The 16,406-nt window shown below is 36.6% G+C and overlaps 1 protein-coding gene across 1 annotated transcript in view; it reads left to right on the forward strand.

The window, feature by feature from the left end:
- Nucleotides 1-16,406, forward strand: part of LOC112163022 (astrotactin-2) — a 313,961-nt gene that overhangs the window by 158,499 nt on the left and 139,056 nt on the right. Inside the window, exons 8-10 of the mRNA XM_024299108.2 lie at nucleotides 6,974-7,058; nucleotides 8,869-8,943; nucleotides 11,542-11,679. Of these exons, the coding sequence (XP_024154876.1) occupies nucleotides 6,974-7,058; nucleotides 8,869-8,943; nucleotides 11,542-11,679 (298 nt within the window). The remainder of the gene's footprint in view (nucleotides 1-6,973; nucleotides 7,059-8,868; nucleotides 8,944-11,541; nucleotides 11,680-16,406) is intronic.

Genomic DNA, 16,406 nt, shown 5'->3' on the forward strand with positions numbered 1-16,406 from the left:
TTAGGGGTTCGTTCCATTCCGAAAGGTGTAATATTTTTTTATCATGTAAAACAAGAGGTCACTTTACCTCCCAGATGGATTTTGTACAAAGTCATCATCTTTGGCTGGATTTTGCATCCAATCACTTTTAATATCACTATTCATGTGAATGGTGACATTAGCTGTACCAACAAGCTGGACATGCAGTTTGGTGTTATTTATTTTCCCTTGAGTGTGTGACTCACTTATGTTTTCTGTGCCCAACTGGATGAAGTCTAAGCTCATTAGAATGGATTACATCTGTAATGTATGTGAAATTTATGTAACCCCAGTCAAGGACATGCTGATGGCTGATGCATAATGTATTAGAGGTATACACTTTCGGTTCAGTCTGTGGACACGATGATGCCAAACATGGTGTTGGGCCACATTTGTTTCTAGCTCGTAGTACACTTTGTCAATTTCAGTAGATTTAATGCTAGTTCACCTGCTTTTGCTGCTTCCTGCAATGTGACATCATTAAATGTTATGATTCAATTTTGGCTTCTAAAAACCAGACCCCTTTTCATTTACTGTCCTTTTTGTTAGTGCTGCTGTTTTCCCTGTTTTTTTGTTCAGTTCCATGTACATCTCTTTTTATTTGTCCTTTTCAGCACAGATATTCTTTTTTTAGTAACTGAAGCCATATTTTGTTTTTCTTTTTGGATTAAAATCCATCATCCCGCCAAAGTAAAGGTGCTTATCAAAAAGGATTCATGTTTTTTAACTGCTCTTCAGTATGGACTGAAAAAAAAAACACTTTTAAAAACACTCGAAAAGAAAAAAAAAAAGATTTAGCTTTATACAATGATAATGTGTTTTAAATTCTCACTGAATATTTTGAGAGCCCTGCTTGATTCTCTTAAATGCAGGAAACAAAAGCTGACAAAGATATGTTGACAAGTGAATTAGTTATGTTTAAGTGCAAACATGGAAAATTATAATTAAGTGTCATTCATGTTCTTCGAAGATCTCTTTTGAAAATATTGCAATATAAAAAAAATGAGTAGTTATCAGAAAAAGAAAAAAATATATACTGAAAATAGCTGTGGGAACCTGTTAAAGCAAACTTTTATTCTTAGTCGGAAAAACACTAATTGAATTTTTTTAAGGTCGTTTATGATCATTAATCCTCAACTTTAAAAAATTTAATACACTTTCTTGTGAATAGGAGTTATTTTTTAAAACCCTATTTAAATTATTTTTGAGTGTCAAATTTGTGCAATAAATGAACATTTTTTTGTTTTTAATGTCTGGGCATGAAAAGATGGAATCTGTTTTTGGTGAATATAATTGATGTAAGGAGAACACTTGTACTGTTGGAGAGGGGAAAAGAAAGGTGAAAATTCACTATCAAAAATACAAAAAAAATATTAAAACATTTTGGGCAATTGTTCCATCTTTAATGTATGGGTTTTTTATTAAATCTGAGAAAAAGAAGCCTTGAATTGACTGTCATATCAATCCAAAAGCAGATGATAATGAGTTTCTTTTCCAGAAGCATCATGTGTCCTTGTGAAACATTAATGAGGATTTGCATTTGTTAAACTTTCTTCTGAGCTGTAACTGCCTCATAGTGTTAAAATCCTGTTTTTTTCCACTCGTAAAATCAGGCGAATAAACACTTCTTTTGATGTCTAGACGTAACTTGAAATAAAATGCTTTCACAGTTCAGTGTTTTGTTGAATTCAAGTGAGGACCATCTAAAATGACGTACATCAAGGTCTTAAGTCTTTTTTTTTAAACTATAGCAGTATTATTCATTTATTAGGTTTACCAAATTTTACCTATAAAAATAAATATTGTCAGAATATGGTAAATCAGTGTAAAACGTGCTATGTAGCTCAGATAAAGCAAAACAACTAAACTGTATTAAAACTGCAGTACCAAGCGTGACAGTGATCTCATGCAGGATTCTGAAGTCCTGAGTTTATCTTGAACGTTTGCCTTTTGCCATAGTATTTTTATTTTTTTTTTGTCAGATTCTGATCTGTTTCAGATCTGGAAACAGATCATCTCTGTGCCACTAGCAATCGTTGAGCCTCAGATAAAATGTAGATGAATGAAAAATGCTCAAAGGAGAACTGAAAGTGTCTCAGTTTTACTGAGAAAGAGAAGTTAGTTTAAGATCCCTTCGTGTTTAACTGGGAATAAAATCAGAAAAAGAAAACGTACTCTGGACTAATGTAGCTAAGTATTTTAGGTTGATTAACTTCCATTTGAGATCTTTTTTTTTATACTAATATTTAAAAAAGTCTACATTCCCTGTTTAATTATTCTTAAAGACATATGTATGATCCACATATTCAAAAAAATCATCCTTATACTTCTTTTTTGTACTTTAAAACTAACAGAAATATGGTAATAATACATTATTTTATATACAGTAAAAAGTTTAAAAAGGAATATTTATAAAATCTAAAATAAAAGGTGTTTTGACTCACTCAGAATGCTTTGACAGGGTAACTGTGGCTGCAACAGACACTGTATTCAAATTAAAATTCAAAGTTAATCTCAATTAAACACAATTACAGTGATGCAAGGTAAAGAGCTGCTTACATCTAACTGGAAACAGTTGGAATGTATTTTAAATTATTAGAATTGAATTAAAATTTACATTCTTTGTACAGTACTTAGAGATTACATTTGTTGGTTTTAGAAGAAGAAGCATAATAGCTGTCTTCAATTTAATTGAATCTTTTCTTTGAAATGTCTGTGTAAATTATTCTTATCTGTACCTGTGTCCACATTTTAAAAATGGATTGTTTGAGGGCTTGTTCTTCCTGAAGAGAGTTAAGATCACAAAGCTGCAAAGAGATAAAAAAAAGAAATAAAATATTTGTTGTTTTTATCCGTAATGCGTTTTATGCCTTTAAACTCTCCTGAACAGATTAGAGTCCTGGTGATAAAATGTAAATTTTGCCTTCATACAGGTTATCAGAAACAGTCAGTTGCATGATTCTCAGTGTGCTGCAGTGTTTTATTCGTTCAATTCCCCTTTAGACTCTTTTGATATTAACAAAAAAAAAGCTTCATAAAAATTCATAAAGCATTTTATTGTGTCATGGCTTAAACTGTTCAATCATTTATCTGTCTCTCCATATTCCATACCAGCATCTTTATATTCAGGGTCATGGAGGACCGCTGGAGTCTTCCATCAGTAGACGGGGAAGGGGGACTCTAAAATAGTCACATTGCAACAAAATATAGACAGTTTACTAATTCACATTCAGACGTGACAATAACCTTTAAATCAGAGATTTAGCTTAGTGTTGACATTCTTTCTACTCCGTAACTCTTCAACCGATGACGCAATTGACGTAATTCCTGTACATGCTAAAGCGAAGAAACGCAGCCTTGCACTGTTACGTTACTACACATTACTAACAAAAAATGTCGCAAAGCCGGTATAAAAAGCCACTTTACTCTGTGTCAGAATCGGTTGATCACTTAAGCGGTTGAAGATTCACGATATGTCATAGGGCGTGTGTTATTTAGGTGTCACTAACTACATCAGAGTTAAAGGGTTAATTTGGGGTCGTTCTAAGATCATAATTGTCGAGACAGCCAACATATTCTCAAAGAGTGAAAAGGGTTGTTGAAAGGACACAATCCTCACACAGAAAAGGTCACAGCCGGGATTTGAGCTGAGAATCATCTCACTGTGCCGTGACAGCGTTAACCACCACACCGCTGTGCTGCCACAATCCTGACGATTGACTAAAGTGCAGAAAGTAATGGCCAACTTTAAGCTTAATGGCTTGCTGGAGGTAGCAGAACCAGTAAACAACTGACCTGTGCAGCACAATTTGGAGCCTTGTCTACAAGCAGCATGCTGGCGTGCTGCCAGCTGAGTATCTCCAGCGCTTCAGTGGTACAAGCTCCCCTGCCAGCCACAGTGGACTGAGTTTAGATTTTGCCACAAGACAGAAAACACTCAAGCATGTAAATACCTCAGTGAGGATGATGAAATACTTGCAGTTTTAGTGGCAGAAAAGCCAGCTTCTTTTTTTTTCTGAGATTCAGCTCTGAATCCATAGCCTGCAGTAGTGTGTGGACAGCAAACAGAGCTATGCTTCTACAGTAACACGTATTTAATACTTCAAAACATAGATTGTTGTGTATAGCTGAGCTAAAATGATTTCTTAACTGACCTAGTAGATAATTTCTTTTCGTAGTTGTAGTGAAAAGGAAAGTAGTTAAAAAAAACAATTTTCTTTTTTGTTGTTGTTGTTGTTGTTGTTACACAGCCCCAGCCAAAAACCTCAGAACACACCAATTTAAAGATCACTTCCATTGTATGTAAAGGGGCTGTATGTGTATGTTTTGCTACATCTGCAAATTCCACTATATGAATGTCACAAAAAGCACAGAGTAATTGCTTTGCCTGGACTTGTGATGTCATTGCTTTGCCCAAAGTTCTGCCATTTTGGGAGTCAAATTGTGGAAGTCAAACAAGGGTATTGCAGATCTTTTGGTCTTTTGCTGTGTCCACTCAACTGTTTGCCTAACCCAGTTCACTCCGTGTTGTCGCAAAGGAAAAATAAAGATCTGCTGCAGATCAGAACCGACGTGTGGTCACACACAAACCCAACGCAGAGCAGTGAGCCCGTGAGGAAGAGGTCACACTGTGTGCCTCGAAAGATAGGTTACATGTTATTAAGATGTAGTTTTATAGATTGACAAAATAAAAATAAACATTTATTTTACAACAATGCAATGAGCATCAATAGCATTAATATTGCTATAATAAAATATCAACAGGGTGCAGTTGAGAATAACAAAGACTGACAGAGACAAACAAACAGCTCATACATGTTCAGGCTCTGCGGGAACCTGTGATACTGCTTCCTCACATTCAGCCTCACATGCAAATTTTGCCTGTTATTTAATCACTGTTGAAAACAAACACACAAACAAAATAAAATACTGGTTCCATTTATGTACCATTTTTATGAACTGGACATGACAAGGTGTTGATGTTACCCATAGGAAATGCATTACCTTTGCAGAATCAGCCAGAGCCTTCGCCGTCACTTCCTGATATGTCTACCACCATTGATTAATCTGAGTCGGTGAGAGTCACGTTTTTAGAGGAACAACTGTCACCAATCATGAGGGTGCTTGTTTCGGCTTGCTGGAAGTCCACACCCCTCCCATTAAAAGTGGATCGGGAGAATCTGTCAATCAAACATTGGAGGTGGGGCCAGTGGGAGCCACATGCTTTTACTGAGGTATCTGATTGGTCAGTTTATAACTTGAATAACTTGTGATAAAGAAAACAACATTAGGATTAGAAATAGGATGTTAAGAAAAATATATCAGATCAAGAATGGTTAGTCTGACAAATAAAATAACAGAGAAATAACTGTCCATTTTTCAATGGAAGACTACGGGACTTTGGCCTTCTTGCAACCAGCGGGTACTTCCTATTTGGGACACTATGTCCAGTGATTTCACAATCTATGGCCCCAGCCTGCACTGATTCAAAAGTAAGAGATTGGCACAAATACTGAATAAAACCTGAAAAGTATCCATCCCTAAATATGTATCACTTTCAACACAAATAAAATGCGTTACCAAAGGCCTACTTGACACAAAATGTTCACCACAGATTCTGCTGGCACCTGTCGGCTGCTTCCCTTCCAGTTTGACTGCAGCAATCTATCATTGTTTTCTGTTTTCATTGTGCGGAAAATCAGTACAGTGAGATGTTTTAGTATGGAGGGTTTTTTTTTGGGGGGGGGGGTATCTGTACCATGATGAAATTTGGTGGCTATCTCTCCCAAAGTCGCTGATTTTATTCGTCAAATGTATCAACTCAATGTGTGCTTGACCCCCAAAATGGGGAAGATTGCAGGTTCAATTCAATTCCTTCCCATGTGTTGAAGTGTCCTTGGGTAAGACCTTGCCATTGGTGGAAGGTTGGCACCAATGTTAGGCAGTGGGCAACCACCAGTGCGTGAATATGTGTGACTGGGTGAATGGGTCTGTGACTGTAAAGCACTTTGGGACTTCAAGGAAGGTAGAAAAGCGCTTTACAAGTATACGCCATTTACTGACATAGCACTAATCTACCTTGTTTAAGACCCAAAGTGCTTCACAGTCACCATTCCAGTTCACCCATGACAAGTGTGGACCTTTCCACTTTTTACATAGCATTTTATTTTGAAAATTAATTGGGTCCTCTTGGCATGAAACCTTTTTTTTTTTTCTCTCCCATGAAGTTTTCTGACGGCTCAGTCCTCTTTATGCAAATTGACTTGATTCTCCTACTGCAGGAGCACTAAATAAACTCTGCCTATATTTAGTATAGCGGCTCATAGACTTGCTTCCTGACTTTCTGACAACCACAGTCGTACGTGTCAGGTGTGACTACACTCACTGACTAGAATGAGCCCCATTCACAGCAGGCTATTGGTACGCCCCACGACTCTAGCCTGGCCGTGTGCTGTTTGTCTGGGCTTAAAAGACACGCACACCAGACACAGGTGAGGTGAGAAGCATAAGCAACAGTAAATAGAGGTAATTGCGAGCCATGCCAATTTCCTGGAAAAAAAAAGCAAAAAGAAAAAAGTTTTTCATTAGAGATTTTTCATTTTAAAACCCCACCTGCAATCTTCAGGAAATTACCTTTGGGTGAATTCATAATCGTAGAAGACCTATTGAGTGAAGAGTCGTGAACTGTTCAGTTTCTGAAAAGCACCCAGTAGACTTAAAGTTGTACTAAAGAACAAAAAACATTCCATGCGGGCTACAAATCCCGGTGGCACCTGGTGTAATGGGTCATAAATGTGTTCCAGCTTCGCTTACTGGTAAAAATTATTTTTGAAATAAAAGATAGCATGGCATTTGGGTGATACATGTCCTACAAATGAGCTAGCAAGGCTGACTTAGATGGCATATTCAGCTCCCAAGGATAAATAAATGTCTATTTCTGTGTTTTTTTCCATAGGAGAATGCAGCTGTCATGAGGGTTATTCCCCCGATCCTGTCCATAAACACCTCTGTGTTCGGAGCGACTGGGGTCGTAACGAAGGGTAAATCCTATCTACTCGTAACTGGAAAGTCACTTCTACTTCTACAACCTCACATATGATTCCCTAAGCCCAGTGCTGCCGGTTCTCTCTGGTGACTCAACATAAAATATCAGAGGAAATGTTTCCAGCCACAGATTTGAGCAAACCTCTATAGTCTGCGTGTGAAAGCGATCTGATGGATTTGACACAAACTAAGTAGCAATTTATCATTCCGCCCAGAGATCGCCTAAAGGAATGATAAATATGGGCAGTTTGTGGGTAATAGGTTAAAATTTGCAGGCTTTCATGTATTTTTTTTCTCCTAAAAATGAGATCTGATGAGAAAATAAAAGTCATTTCTGAGTTAAATATGGAAGAAAAAAGGGAAAATCAATAGAAATGTGCACAGATGGAGGTTCAGTTTAAAATGTAGCCTAACTTGACTATTGCTAATCTAGTTTGAATAGTTGGGATAAATTAAAAAACGATATTTGTCATTTACTGGTACTTATTAAAGTTCCATTCAGTGTTTTTAAGGAGTGCCAGTGAACAAAATGATTAAGAATGTTAATTATTTGCATATATTAACCCTCTGATTCAAATATGCATTCTGTATATTGTCACACACAACTACTTAAGCTGCAAATTCTTTCAACATGTTCTCACTCTCAACTCATCACTTGACGATCACTTTTTGACGTCTCCTGTGTCCACAACTCGTCGTTTTTTTGATATGCTGGTCACGGATGTAACGATACTTTATGAATCAGTTAAAAACGATTTAAACTTGTCAATATTGTCATTGCAGAAACATTAAAACCATGATATGTCACAGCCTATGCTTGAAACTAGAAATGCAGAGGTGATACCATTTCTCCATGCAGGCTCCCTGTGTGTGTGCGCGTAGCGAACAGGCTGGCTTGGTTTTCTCTGCAAGCTGCACCCGAACGGTCATTACTGACGTGTTTTCCCTGAGTGTTAGCGCAGGCGGGAGGGGAAGGGGGGTTCTGCTGAGTGGGTACAGAGTGTCCAATGACACTGCAACACAGTGGGTTCTGTAGCTGTGTGTAAGAAAAGTTAAGTTTGTTACAGCATACATAGAGATGTTGAAATAGCTGACCTCTTGGTTACAAAGGATTTGTGATTATTCCAGTATTTTGTAAAATTGTTTATTTGTATTGAATCCTTTTCTGTTAGTAGGAAAACCGACAGTCTGATGTAAGGGGCAAAAAGAGAACATACTTAAAATACCTTTAACTCATTGTGCAAAGAAACAAATTAAGTGAAAAAAATGAAACTGTGACTTTAAAACTGTAAATCAAATCATGGTTTGATTGCATCGTTATATCCCTAGTACCAGTCCAGTACCGGGACACGGAGAGCATGGGACCCTAACCCAGTATCGGTACCCTAACCTGGTACCAGTTCATGTCCAGTAATGCGGTTGGTGCCGGGTTAATGTTAGGGTACCAGTACCACGTTAGGATACTGGTAACCGCTGCATCCTGAAAACCAGTCTGCGTGCTGTACCACATCTGGTACCACGTACCAAGGGTTGTGGACCCTTGATTTTACCAACAGCCAGCACGTCAAAAAAGGAGCAGAAAAAATATCAAAGAATGACACGAAGGGGTCCTTAACCAAACATCCATATGTGACGAGTTGGGAGTGAGAATGTGTTGGATCTTTTAATAGCAACTGGATAATACCAGTTTTTAAGCAATTTCATATAGTCTGTTTGGGTATTTTTGTAATACTCTTACAATAATGTACTTTTTTAATTTAAATCCATTTAATTTTATCTTTGTTCTTTCTTCTGTCATATGGGAAGTCCTTGGCCATATGCTAACTTAGAGAAAGGATATGACCTAGTTACAGGACAGCAGGCCCCAGAGAGGATCTTCAGGTGAGATTTCAACCCTAGTTGCATCCCTCAAGTGCATGGCAAGCTGCTTGTGCTTCTGTGGGCTCGCCATAGCTGTGTTCTTGGCATGAATTCACATATGTGTGGTGTCTGTGTGATAGAGAATGGGGATAAAGTCAGTGGCATATGCATGTAAACACATTTGCACACAATGACAGCCTTAATGCTGGATGGGAGTCTCACTGGTGGGGTTTCTGTGTGTGCAGAGTAGCCCAAGGAACACTCCTGGGCGAACTTCTGTAAAAGGCTTTTACTGCCATTTCTGCTGCACTTCTGAGTCTTGATGGGGTCATTGTGTTTGACATTTGTCAGGAAGATCAAAACTCAGAGGATCCCTTTTGTGTCACCAGCTGTTCTATTAAACAAGACACAGTATAAAAAATATATATGTGTACATACATATATATATATATATTTAGTTTCTACCCCTCTACTATTTAGACATAGAGTATTTTATCACTGTTATCTCTTTCCTCTTTGCACTGACCTCGCAGACATGACTTCTCAGTGAGAACGCCAAGAGAAAAGATGCAGTAAACTCCGGATTTTTGCCCGGTGCACTATCACATTTTTATCTCCCAGTCTTTTTTAAAGCGCTGCAGTGTGTGGGAGAGCACAGACACAAAGATTAAAAGCACCCAAACCTGCTGGGCTGACGCATTGTCCAAACGCAGAAGTTTATGTTCAAAGGAAAAGAAAAAATCAAAGGACCCATGATTCCACCTGCAGCTGAAAAGCACAACTCCAGGCTTGAACACAGTGATGCGGATCGTCAATGCAAAGAGCAGAGACGCAGCAATTCATTGGACGCTGCAATTGGGGTTAAGTTGATAGTTGTCACATCTGCTCCATGGGAAGGGAAAGAAGAAAAGATTGGATTATTAGATTTGATCCAGTTGAATGGAATTGGTCCTAAAGGTCAGTGCAAAGAGGATTTAAATCCAAACGGGGATTCTTTTGGCAGTTGGAGTGTTTTAGAAAAGGAGAGAAAATCAAAACAAAGATGTTTCTTTTTTTATTTTTTTTTTATTTTAGTAGCTGCTACCTGTGTCAAAAATGGCGTCTGGGGATGTCAAGAACGCATCCAAGAGATTTCAGTCAAATATAATAGAAGCTGTCAGACACTGAGCAGAGGTCAAACAAGGGTTACAATTATGTGTGTAGTTTGAGCAGGTGGCTCATGTGCTGCAGCTGAAAGCGCAGGTGTAAACTCCAGACTTTTATATATTGCTGAATGTCATATTGCTGCTTTTTATCCTGTTTCTTGTCAAACTGCTGTCAAATAAAGACCGCCGGTGCACAGAAAAGATATAGCAAGAAACATTTTTGTGGAAAAAAAGATCTGCAGAAAGTAATCCCAGAATTGACAACACTGTCACTGACAAGTTTTAGACTATTTCTATGTTCAATTTGAGGTCTTTTGTGTTAACATAAATATAAATTTAATAAATTTAACCCTTTCAGGAAGAGTCTACTCTGACAGCACTCTCCCAGTCCTAACACCAACACCCAATCAGTGTTGCCAGATTGGGCGCTTTTTTAAAAGCACGTTCTGTTTTATTTTTAATTTTCCACTGCAAAAAAAGTAAAAAAAAAAATAAAATAAATAAAAAAAAGGTGAAACCTAGAATCAATCTACAAAAGTTCTGTAATTTGTTACATTTAAAATAATTCAGTTTCATCAAATTAAAATTTTGATTGATGGCTTACTCAACTTATTTTTGAATGTAACAAATTATAGAACTTTTGTTAATTGATTCAACATTTCACTTTTTACAGTGTACTAGAGTAAAGATTTTTCATTTGCAAAATAATCTTAGTTTGAGAAAATATATCTTAGTGACAAGAGTTTTTTTCTTTAAAAATTTGTTGGTATTTAGTACCCTAGTGGCAGATATGTTTGCTTATTTATAGAAAATCTGTAAAAAAATGTTTTACTTGTTTTCAAGGGGGCTGGTTTTGCTATATAACTTTTAATAAACAATCACAGAAAAACAGCACGGCTTCATTAAATAGTAAATCCTCCAACTGAACAAGCTTGATGATTGCATAATAAGAAGGAGCTATATTGGAAGGTCATCTAAATTAGGATCATGTGGGAGGAAATATCACATCCTAGATGTAAATATGCATCCTTTCTAACATGTTGTTTTTACCAGAAAAAACAGGGTAAATATTATTATAGCACCATATGTAATGATGGTATTCATATAGAAGTGTGTCCATAATAACTACATCAGTTGCAAACACAAAGGAACTGAGAGGAGATGAAGAGGAAACTTACAAAAACGTATTGTTACTTTCAATTGGTATCATCATGTGTTCAATTATGAAGTGTCAATTTTGGCCTCCAGAACTGAGTACCAACCAAACAAAAAAATAATAATTTCAAAGTAGTTCATACCAATTATATACTCATTTTGTGGAAAATAATTTGCAGCAATCTTGCACATGTTGTTAGAACTAGATGTCTAAAAGTTCAGTACAGATGATGTACAGTATGTGTTCAGGTACAGCCAAAGTGTGTTAATAGAACATGTCTGCCACTGACATTTATCTCTTGTTGTCATGCCAACGTAGATCATTCTACAGTCTGGGTCAAGGATTATGGCTGCCAGTCAGCAAGAGCTTTGTGGTGCCACCAGCAGAGCTGTCAATCAACCCTATTGCCAGCTGTAAGACAGATGTGTTGGTTACTGAAGATCCAGCAGAGGTCAGGTCAGTAAATCTATGTTTTCACATGCATTTCTCATGTTTACGGCTCAACATCTCGCTCTTATTAACCGTGTTTGATATACTGGAAGTGGAAAAAAGGATAAGTATGTAGGGTTTTGCAATAGCAAGAGAAATAAATGAGTAAGACTGAGTTAAGTTGTTTTATGTATTTGTTTTCTGAAAGTTTAGCCTCTGATGCTGCATGCGCTTAGGCAACTAAACAATGAAATCATACAAGTAAAAATTAATGAGTTATATCTAGAATCCAGCACATTTTGCATTGCTAAGTCCTTTTTTGGAGGGTCAGAGAATCCTTTAGCCTTTTTTTATTCATTATTTAGAATTGTATTTTTTTTTTTTTAGCTGACACCAGTTAATATTTTATTCTTGACCTGTTTTGGTTCAAATTCTCCTAATTCAGGACATTTGAGAAGATAAAAGAAATCCCTTACCGCTTCTGCTAAGTGTTTTAGAGTAAATATACACCTTAGCGTTTTCAGATATTCTAGAAATTAATAACACCCAATTATCCTCAGAGTACTGTGTAATTCATCAAGGGACATAATGGATTAAGCTAAGATAAAAAAAAAAAAAACTCCATTAAAGACGGTGTTGATTCTTCCTTTTAGGCTAAAAAATGGTTCTAGTTGTCCTTAAACTCCTTCTAGGTGTTCTTAAACTGTAAATTAAAACTTTTAATAAGTAAGTCATAAAAAATATTACTCTGAATCATAATATGTATAAGTTAGACCCCAATCTTGTCAATATTTTATGGCTAAAATAGGTTTTATTATTTTTCATAGTGAGAAAAAATAGTCATAGTTTTTGCAAGTTGAAGCAAAAGCTATTTAAAATTGGAAGTTTTTTTTTTTTTTAGCCACTATATACAACCATCCACCTTTGCTACCAGGGGGACGAACATGGCAGGTCCAGTGTTTCACAACACATGTCCTATAGGGCTGCCACAAACGATTATTTCAATAGTCGACTAATCTCCGACTATTTTTTTCGATTAGTCGACTAATCGGTTTATGCGGCGACTGGATGTAAAACATTCATCTTAACCATTATTATCCTTAAACTTGAGGTCTGTAAGCTATATTCTATCTAAAATAAAGACAATAGTTTATTAATATTTTAATGAATCATGCAGCTTTTCTCCTTCCTTTGTTTCTGGCATTAAAACAAGACTTAAATCAAATAATGCAATCCGAATCAACAACAGAAAACTCTTTAAAACCCTGCAATTCTTTTTTAAAGCTTGAACATATATTTAATAAAACATTTATAAAGTATTTCAAAAGCTATTTGCAGATATAAACACACTCAAAATATTTGCTGACTGAGGCCCATTTATTAAAGCGTAACACTAATAACATCTTTGAACTGAAGATATTCCTATACATATAAAACCTGAGGATTCCCTCAGGTGCGGACATGCGCAGACCGATACTTCATATGTTCAGTTTGGGGGAGAACCCATAAATCTGTGTTACTTCTTCAATGTTGTGGTTGTTTTGCTGTTTGTTGTCGTTTTGTGACTTTAGGTTACATTTACTTGTAGCTTAATGCAGATAATGTAATGCTACACTTGTAAACTTAGCTCTGGACTTTTAGGTGAACTCCTTCACTTATGGGACTCGTAGTTTTAAATCGTTCCATAACTCCGCGGCAGATCCGTACCGACACACAGCCTCTCTGTCTGCGCGGTGAATGTTTCATAATCCGCTCTTCGAACCGGACGACGTGATCGCGGCGCGGAATATGAATGAAGCCTTGGACGAGCGGTTCATTTCCAGTATAAATTCATAATCCGCGCCGTCCTCGCGGCGTTTGGTTAGAAGAGCGCAGATTATGAAACGCTCATTATGCAGACAGAAGCGCCGTAGACACGGATCTCCTGCAGATCTTCTGGTTCATCTCCAAACAGCGCAGTAATGACAGCCGCGACGGAGCTAGCTGTGTTACAGTTAGCGCCGATGTTAGTTTAGCTAGACGAAGCTCTCTGTTCAGCATGATCAAACTCCGTCTCAACATGCTTCATCTTCAGGTGATCATTTATCGCCATCGTGCTCTCATGGAACACAAATTCTGTCTTGCAGAAATTACATTTGACACTTTTTCCTCTTTTATTTTCCTTTTGCTTCCCACATTTTCGAGCGAGCCTACCGAGAACTTCCTGTGACATCACTGCTGACCGGATTAGCACCACTGCGCATGTGTGAAAGAGAATGGAAGACCCCCGCAATAGAAGGCACAAACCGTAGTTTTAAGATCAAAACAAGGAAAAAACAAACAAAAAAACAACGCTTCGACAACCAAAATAGTTGTCGACTATTTTAATAGTCGATTAGTCGTCGATTAGTCGAATAATCGTGGCAGCCCTAATGTCCTATAATCTTAAATCACCCAAATTACCCATTTGCATTGCCGAATGCACAAAGTTATTGGAAATAATTTATAATCGAGATATAAATGTCTTAGACATGTATCATGAAGGCTTTACAAATGTTATTAAATGTCTTTATGAGTAACTTATTATCATATATAAGGACTTAGACATATACAATAGCTAAAAAAAAGGTCTTGTGAATGTCTTATAAAGGCTTTATTAATCCTAATAAATGTCTTTATAATAGGGGTGTGTATTGGCAAGAGTGTGGTGATGCGATACGTATCGCGATAACCAACTTTATCGCAATATATCCAAACTACAATTTTTAACTATTTTTTTTAAAAAGTATAACTTGGAAAAAACCTCTATCTGAATAATAGTTTAGTTGTAATAAAATGGTAAGATTCAACTGTAACTCATATAGAAGTCCCTGAACTAGAATCTACTGCTTTGAAGTTCAGCATCATTTTGGCCCGATTCGCCAACAGCATTTTGACTGAGGCTCAGTGTACGTCACTGCTTCACTCATTCATATCCGAGCCTGTTACGAAGCACAGCAAACCTCATGAATAATTAAGTAAATACTCCCGGGTCAGCATTTTAAATCGATACGTGTATCGCCAAATGAAGTATCGCGATATATTGCCATATCAGTTTTTTTCCTACAGCCCTACTTTATAAACTGCATATTATAAAACATGTAGAAACGCTAATGAATGTCTTATAAATGCCCCATAACAACTTTTAAAGACATTACTAATACTTGTTAATGTCTGATAAGTAGATTATTAAGGAATCTTATTATAGAGTAATTTTCTTGTGTATACATAGATAGTTTTACCTTGTTTTTAGCTGCTAAACTACATTATTTATGAACAGACTCATCTGCTTGGTAAACAAATCTCACCTGTGCAGCAGATTCTAATTATTAATTGGTTTGAAGACATGTGGGAAGTAAAAGAAAAAACAATAATAAAAAAAAAAAAAAACACTCCTCTCCACTGTTGTTGTGCGCTGCTCACAAGATAGGGCTCTTCAAATGGCAATCGCTGAGCGGAATGTAATTCTGTAGCACCTTTCTTGTCTGGTTGATCACTCCAAGTATTCTTGAAGGGATCACTGAAAGTGAAGTGTTGGTCAAAACAAACCCACACACACACATCTCTGAACTCACACCACAGCTGATGTGAGGTGCAGTTACTTAACCAAGGTCACTTCAGCATAAAGGAACTCCCTCTGCAGCTATAGAGCTAAAGCACCCATTAGATGTTCTGAAGTATGAGAGCATTCTTATTCATCTCTTCATTTACAAATAATATAGAAGACAATCACATTGTCACATCCATAAAGTGCACAAATGTATGGGCCTATAAAATTGGAAAAATGCTAACATGGACATAACTGAGTTCTGCAGAAAGGATGCAGAGTTTCAAATTTTAGTCAACATTGAAAATAAATTTTAAAAAGTGTATATATCCCAATTTTTTATCTATTTTTACTTCAATTCTGAAAATCTAATTATTCTTGTCCAATTTATACATATAGGTTACATTGCTCTTTTTAGATCCCAGATGTACATTTATGATTAGAAAATACTTATGAAGTATGAAGAGGGTACGGCTATTTTTGATCGTATATAAAAGTGCATAAAAGTGTTAATTTTTTTTTCTTTTTCTGAACTTCGTAGTCTAATTTTCATCAAACTATCCATATTCAATTAGACGCCATGAAAGCTTGGCCATGTAATAATTACATTTGACATAAATTCAGATTGCTGAGCTCTTTTTTTTCCCTTTCCATGTAGAAGAATGAATGAGTGCATTTATCCAGATTCAGAGGTGACAAAAACCTTTAGGACTCATTTTACTGCCAACAAATTTAAATAATTGGTGCAATCGTGTTCACTGCGTCAAGCAAAGTGTACGTAAAGCCTTGATATTCCACCAACCATGTTATCGTTTCAGCATCCAAAATGTTTCTATAATACATGTACACCATGTACTGAAAGTAGGACAGGCAGCTCTGCACTCAACGTGTCTTTAACTATTGAAAATACAGCTGTTCAGAAAGTGCTCAATTTACTTGATTGATTTTTGGCGCTGAAGTCTCGCAGGGTTCTTTGATGTCAAGTACTCAATAAACTAAATATGTCCTAAAAAAACTAGTAAATTGCTGTAATCATGGAGTTTGAATGTGTGTAGCAGATTTCTCACATTGAAATGTAGATTCAAACTTCTCTCAGGTTTTAAAAAGTTCTCTCAAAAGTGCGCTTCTTTTGTCTTGTAAGAAGCGATTAGAGGAAAATATGTTTAATCGATCCATTTTTTTCTCAGTT

The sequence above is a fragment of the Oryzias melastigma genome, linkage group LG12, assembly GCF_002922805.2.
Source record: "Oryzias melastigma strain HK-1 linkage group LG12, ASM292280v2, whole genome shotgun sequence".
NCBI classification, from domain to species: Eukaryota; Metazoa; Chordata; class Actinopteri; order Beloniformes; family Adrianichthyidae; genus Oryzias; species Oryzias melastigma.